Here is a 7,500-nt window from a genome sequence, read left to right as displayed (position 1 = left end):
ATTGATCTTTTCCTAGAATACAGTTGTGCACAGGAATAGTTAATTAAGGGTAGTCAGAATCGGTATTCCAGCTAATAAGTTTAAAATGATTTATTATATATGCAACTGAATATCGTGTTTCTGATTGGTCAATGACGAATGCATAAATAGGTTATAGAGTGCACTATGGAAGTTGCTATGGAAACAGCAATGGAGCAGTTTTGTTGAGTGTCGAATAAATGAAAAATGGTACGAACTTGCTCGTGTATTTCGTGATTTATTTTTGCTCGCGATGTTTTGAAAATTAGCAAATTGCTCAAGCTGTGATTTTGAGAACTTTCAAAACATCACTAAAAGTGTGCGAAAATCATGAAAATACACTCACGTTCATACGATTTCCTATGCAGAATATTTTCAAGAACTTAATCATCTGCAGAGCATCAAAATATCCACTGTTTAGAGTGCTACAATGATCCAAAAATTCACCTCCCTTTTTCCTTCAGATTTTGAAAGCATTTTGCTTGACACCTGAGTGGCAAGATTTTGAGCTTCGAATTTTATCCAGACTGTTTTTTTTTTATGCAAGTTGAGAATTTCTCGGTCCGCCATTATTCACGTCCAAGACTGATCGATTGGACCTCAGAGGGTTGGATTGAGCAAAAGATGACACCAAAGACTCACTGGCTTAAAATTGCAGCATGTAAACGCAGCTTATTATCATGCAAAACTCGAGTTTAAAAGTCTGAAAGCTCAGAATTCTGATGCTTCATATTAATTTATGCACGTGCAAACGCATTGCATTTTTAAACTAGTGAGTCTTTGACGTCATCTTATCCTTTATCCAGCTCTCTCAGGATTTTAAAGTTAGTAATGGCGGACCATTAAAGGGGCTAGGTCACGCAATAATAACAATAAGGATGCCAAGAATTGTTTCTTCTATTAACAAAGTATGAATATTTACAAGTAATTTCCCTGAACTACATTAAAAGGAAAGTTTATGGTTGTTACCACAGAAAGAAAATTGGTGTAACGAAAAGCGAAAATTAATGGTCCTTAAAGGGGCTAGGTCACGCAATTTTAGGCAATTTCAGCACTGATCGAATGGTCATAGAATTAACTTAAATATCAAAATAACTGTTCAAAACTATAGAAGAACTCTAACAAAATACAGGGAAGCCAAGAGGGGTCATGGATGGTCAACACTGGGGAAGATTGAAATGGATTGAATTCGGGTAAATTTGAAAAACGTCGGCCCACCTTTTTTCAAATTTATATCAGTCTATATCAAAATGTCATTTACACAGCTGGAAAATCATTCTCAGTTGTTATGCGGCCGTGATTTTGCAAATGGAAGACTCTTCCTCTGCCAATTTGACGTTTAGAGCTCATAATTAACAAAATTAAACAAACTTGCCTTAAATAGCGTGACCTAGCCCCTTTAAATTAAAAAAAATTCCAGTCAAAATAAAAAGGTGGCTTTTTGAAATGAAGGCTTAAAACGTCAGTCACTTAGAGTTCAGTCAACATAGTTTTGAAATACAAAGAAAAAGTAGAATTGATTTTTGGTCATAGTAACACTTTAAGCCTATCACATCTACAATTATTATTCTCAAATATTTTGATTAATTTTAGGAATTGAGAGAACAACTGAATAGTATTTCAAGTGAAGTCACCAACAAAACCTGCAATTTTGTGGATTTTACCAGCAATGAGTAAGCTTTTTTAACTGTTTGGCTTTATGGGTTTAAAAATATTATTGGTTGTTCTGTTAAAGCAGCCCCCCAGGTTTAAAAGATGAGGTCTTCATTGTCGAAAGCTGACAAAAGTGAACATCTGACTTACAATACATGCACAGTGTATGAACATATTTGTGTGGTATTTGTAGATTGTTAGTTTCATTTACTTATTCTTATTTATTTTTATCTTGTTTAACAAACCTAGTGACAGACTTCATAGAATGGCACCAACTTGATTCGTCAATAAGAAACCCGAGTATCTCGAGATAATGCGCAATAACAATAGTAGGCACCGTCCTTAAAAACTCGTCTAAAAATGTTGCGTAAGCTCGCTATTGATTAAGGACGGCGCCTACTATATTGTTATTGCGCATACGTTCTGCTCATCTCGAGATACTCGGGTTTCTTATGGGGGGTGCTTATTAAGACAGGGATATTTTTGGGCGGTTTTAAACTATGCGGAGAAAGCAGAACTTCTCATGGTATCCAAAAAGAAAATTGGAGTTACCGTGCATTTTCCAGAGACAAACACAAATATTGTTGATTAATTATCTTTGAAAAATGCGTGGTTAACCGCATTTTTCTTTTTGGACTACAATAACAGTTGTTACGATTTGCTTTTCCTGCATATTCCGTAAACCTCGCAAAAATACCATTGAATTAGTAGGCACCGTCCTTAAATTGTCAAATAATAAGTGCAAGGAGCACTTCTGTCTTTCGTTATTACTTTTGCTAGGGCGTTACACAATTATTCATCAATAGCGGCATTTGAAACTAGAGGCGCATGACATTAGATTCCAACCCATCCCCTACCTCTGAAATGACGATTCTCGACAATTCCTGAGTTTCTCTAAATTGATTATCGTTAATTTAGGACGCTTAGCGCTTGATAGGGATTATGTGGAATGAATATTTATTTTTAAAATCCGAACCCCAATGCCTTAACTCGTCAATCTCGAACCTGGGAATGTTCAATTTATAACCCTTTCACCAGACTACCGCATCGCTAACTATATATTTTTTTGCACGTGCCACGTGGAAGAAAAAATATATTCACACATTAAAAAAAATGTTCTGGCATTTAGCGATGCGGTAGTCTAGTGGTTAAGTGAAAGGGTTATTAATCGAACATTCCCAGGTTCGAGTCCAGCGAGTTTAGGCATTGGAGTTCGGATTTTAAAAACAGATATTCATTTCCCATAATCCCTATCAAACGCTAGGCGTCCTAAATTGACGATAATCAATTTAGAGAAACTTAGGAATTGTCGATAATAGTCATTTCCGAGGTAGAGGATTGGTTGGATAGTTACACGTTAACTTGCATTTCCACGTTACGCTGTTGGGTGCGATTTTTAACGTAAAAGCTAATTGTTACTGGAAGTATTCTTTCTTATCCTCTGTACGCAGGATTTTGTTGGGATTGCAAATCGTCCATTTATTTGGGTGGTTTTGGGTGATGAATTTCATCATTGCTCTTGGAATGTGCGTGCTGGCTGGTGCCTTTGCCTCTTACTATTGGGCGTTGGACAAGAAAAATGTGAGTACATATAGTTCATTTTTTGATATCACAGTTGCCCCTCATTCTCGTCACCAGACCCAAGGCTCTGGGAAACTCTGTGTATGAGAACATGCGCCGTAGGATTCTTGTAGCCCAAAATTGCCTATTTGAACCTTACTGCGCCTGCTCACTCCTCGAGCAAAAATGAACGCACCAATAAGAGACGCTTTTGATTGTTCTTCACGAAAACCAAGGAGATGACACTGTTGTTCCCCAGAGCTCCAAGAAAAGAGCTCTTGGGTCGAGATTGAGTTTCCCTTTATCTCGAGATCGTTTGAAGAGTAGACTATCTCATATGCCCAGGTATGATGCAATGCAGGGATTGCTTCAGTCAGTATTTGATATAACAGGTTGTTTTTCAATCTGTTTTTTGAAAATACGACTTCGTGGATGAGGATATAACATAACATAACAGAAGGGAAATTTGTGAAATTCACGTCCTAAAGTAAAGGCGCCTGCAAACGAGGAAACATTGTTGCGGACAAATTTGGTTTCCGAAACAAATTTTCCTTGGGTCGCAAACGGGGTAACGTTTGCTTCCGCAACGTTTGGGGGGGGGGGGGGGGGGGGGGGGGTCGTAGGACGTTTGAGGTGTGAATGGGTTAAGTTTGTCTGAACTCTGTAACGTCTGATGACGTAATCGGAGTGCGACATGCGTAATAACTCCTCATACGAAATGCTATGTTGAATGTCTGTGATTGAGCGGGTCTGAGCTGCTAATGCTGTTGTCTCGGAAGATGTAACTCAGCTGAAATCCACATTTATTCCACAAACTGGACTGAGGTTCTCATTCTCTTCAACTCTTATTTTTTGCATGGTTAATATATGGAGGTGGTTATGAAACTCGACAGGTCTCTTTGTATCATGTTTTTGTTGGCTGTTTTGACCCCGATCATGCACAAAACATATCATATTTGTAAATTTTCGGAGAAGATAACCAATCAAAAGTTTTCATTAATTTATTCGCAAGTAAAGTGAAAACAAAAGATTGTGCACGGTTAATTGTTATGGATTGCGGCAGTACTTTTCTCGCGTTTTGAAGGTTTCCGGGTTTCATATCCAGTCCCTCGAGTAACTATGGCTATTGTGATGGAACTTAACGTAAAGTCACATTTCTTGCTTTACAGGACATTCCAAAATTTGCAGTCACGTCTTCGTTCTTTCGCACCTTACGGTAAATTTATTTCTTTTTCGTGTTCACAGTTATGTTGAATTTTAATCGCCATTATGCTTTCTGTGGCATCAGCAGTTACTGACGTCTAAGTACTGTTCTGTCGTAGGTACCACACTGGGTCCCTTGCCTTCGGATCACTTATCATTGCTATCGTGCAGCTCATACGAGCGGGATTAGAGTATCTTGATCACAAACTAAATGGTAAACATCTCCTGAAGCCCAATAAATCTCAATTATTGTGTGCTTATAAATTTCTCCCAATCGAATCGTCGCAGTTAAGGACGGTGCCTACTAATTCAAAGGTATGTTTGCGCGGTTTACTGAATATGCGGGAAAAGCAGATCTTCACAAGTGTTATTGAAATCCAAAAAGAAAATTGGGGGTAACCACGCATTTTTCGAAGATAATTAATCAACAATATTCGTAAGGAGCTTTAACATACAAAGCAGTGTATGGCGTTCTTTTCCAAATTGAAGCTTAATTATCTCTGAAAAATGCGTGGTTACCCCCAAGTTTCTTTTTGGATACCGAGATCACTTGCGAAGTTCTGCTTTCTCCGCATAGTTTTGAACCGCGCAAAAATATCCCTGTATTAATAAGCACAAGCCATAGGAAATCCAAGTATCTCGAGATGCGCAGAACGTATGCGCAATAACAATAGTAGGCACCGTCCTTAAAGAAGCAATTTTAATGGGTGATGTAGCAGCTCTTGTAACGTGTAATGTGATTGGTTCGCTACCCTAGCCAGAAACAAAAGACTAAACAATTGGAACAATGACGTAGACTTAAAGGCAATAAAAGCTGCTTACAATTCAGCTGCTTACAGGAGCAAGGATTGCGCAGTCGGTTAGTGCGAGGTCCTGAGTTCGATTCCCGGATCTCGCATCCTTGGTTTGTCAGTTGAATTACTGTTACGAGTTATCGACGTTAAATATGGTTACTTTACTTTATGCCAAACAATAGCGGGTTAAGAGAGCTGCTACACTACTGATTCTATTAGACGGCTGCAATTGCTTTGTCTTGATTTGCTGATGAGTTTGGTGGCTCCTTGCAGGTCCTGGACAACAAAGTGAAATTGTAAAGTACCTCGTCAAGTAAGGACAGTCATTCATGATGTTTTTCGATACTTTGTGTTTCGTTTGTGTCTCTGGCAGTTATAGTTGCACCGTACAGTTCAGTACAAAAACCTGTAGGAAATCCTACTGAAATCCTACTTGTCTGATGTTGTACTCAATCGAGGACTAAAAGCGGCGTTGCGAGTGATACAATCAAACATAGTGAAGACAAAATTTAAAGTGTTGCACACAATCAGTTGAAATTTTTCCCCTTATAGCACCTCCACAACTTCACGAAAAAGAGGTTAGATCATTTCTCGTTCCTTTCCTTCAGGTGCCTAAAATGTTGCTTCTGGTGCTTGGAGAAATTCCTCAAGTTCCTCAACAAGAATGCATATATTATGGTAAGTGTAAATTTGTATATATCAAGGACGTTAGGATCAAATGACAAAGCCGTTAACCGAAACGCTGTTTAACAATTGCAAATTCTATGTATTTCAATTTATTTTTGCGATTAATCAAACGTAATCAACTTCGAAAACGTGCCAAACCATTTAACAAAGGCAAACAAAAGGGTGCTCTTTTTTTCTCTTAAAAGCATGAAAATTCTGTTTCTCTAAGTTTTCTCTTTCGGAAAGCCAAGTTGCTTGATATCTGAAGCCAGCAATCAAGAAATGGGCAATAAAAGAAGTTTCTTTGATGCTAATTTGTAAAAATCACTCCAGTGTCCCGGACACGATAGAAACGTTTCCTCTCAATCGTGTAGAGTGTAGAGCCACCCCCTCCCTTAGAAGAAAAAGTTTTCTGAGGGCGAGGGGGCGAGAGGGGGGGGGGGGGGGGGGGGGTGGGTGTACACAGGCTATCCCTCAAAATGGTAAAAGATAACTTTTGAAAATATGCCTCCAAGTATTCGGGTGGTAAGCCAGTAGTTTCTTTTTGACCAAGTCATGCGTTTTGCACTAATCAAGCATTGAATGTCCAGCAATTTTAATCCACCCTTATTAATCTCTTAATTTCTTTAAGAAGGTAGTCTTGTAGCGGAATCGTTTATCCCACCGTTTGAATTATCCAGTGGATTAGGGTTTATCCGTCGGATAGCGCTGTTCACGCAAAACAGTTAAGACCTTTACCTGATGTGAGAGCAGGAATGGAGTTACATGTGGGTTGAGTTTTTTGGTTCTCTGCTCTTCTCCGCGAGGTTTTTCTTTGGGTACTCCGGTTTTCTCCTCTCCTCTAAAACCAACCTACGATTTGATGAGAGTTGATTTGATTTCTGTACAGTGTCAGTATGTATTATTATATACCTTTGAAGTGGTTCTTAGAAAATGGCTTCCCGTGACTTTGATATGGACTCAGTAGCCTGAGAATCTTCTTTGACCCATTTCAGATCGCAGTACATGGCAAAAACTTCTGTGTGTCTGCTAAGGACGCATTTTTCCTTCTCATGAGAAATGTTTTGAGGTAAAGTCATAAAGGCTCTACACTGTCCAAAAGAATATTTATTTTTTTATTTGTAAACTCCGTCATGGCGCTATTGAACTATTACTCCGTAGCTTGAACTTTTGGATACTAATAAAAAAATTCACTGACAAATTTTTCAGCTTGGCAACACTTGCGCAGTCATGCTGTATGTTAGCTGGTAACGGACTTAGTGAACCAAGCAGAAAGCTTTGTAACACTTAAACGCCCCTCTTCAACCAAGAGGCTTTTCGACCGTGGTTTTATTGTTGAACAGTTCGCATTGCTTATCTTAGCGATCCGGCCTCGGTTGCTCAAAAGGTGGATAACGCTATCTACCGGATAAATTGCTATCCAGAGGATAAACACTTTAAAAAACAATTGAGTTATCCAATGGTTAGCGCTATCCACCCTTCGAACAACTGGGGCCTGATTGGATGAGTTTCTGCTTTGGCGGGATTTTCGTATAAAAATTCGTCCCCCTTCCTTCAATTATCTGCCTGGAATCTGCAGAAAAATCTAGCAGACACGTAACCAGCC

At 38.9% G+C, this 7,500-nt stretch overlaps 1 protein-coding gene across 1 annotated transcript in view; it reads left to right on the top strand.

Annotated features, from left to right (window-relative positions):
- The window catches only part of LOC138026425 (choline transporter-like protein 4), a 53,987-nt gene that overhangs the window by 35,151 nt on the left and 11,336 nt on the right, over positions 1–7,500 (top strand). The window contains exons 18-24 of the mRNA XM_068873781.1: positions 1,612–1,691; positions 3,123–3,252; positions 4,401–4,447; positions 4,554–4,648; positions 5,502–5,541; positions 5,837–5,906; positions 6,890–6,963. Coding sequence (XP_068729882.1) covers positions 1,612–1,691; positions 3,123–3,252; positions 4,401–4,447; positions 4,554–4,648; positions 5,502–5,541; positions 5,837–5,906; positions 6,890–6,963 — 536 coding nt within the window. The remainder of the gene's footprint in view (positions 1–1,611; positions 1,692–3,122; positions 3,253–4,400; positions 4,448–4,553; positions 4,649–5,501; positions 5,542–5,836; positions 5,907–6,889; positions 6,964–7,500) is intronic.

Source organism: Montipora capricornis, chromosome 2 (genome assembly GCF_036669925.1).
Source record: "Montipora capricornis isolate CH-2021 chromosome 2, ASM3666992v2, whole genome shotgun sequence".
NCBI classification, from domain to species: domain Eukaryota; kingdom Metazoa; phylum Cnidaria; class Anthozoa; order Scleractinia; family Acroporidae; genus Montipora; species Montipora capricornis.
This window is presented reverse-complemented; position numbering and strand designations above follow the sequence as displayed.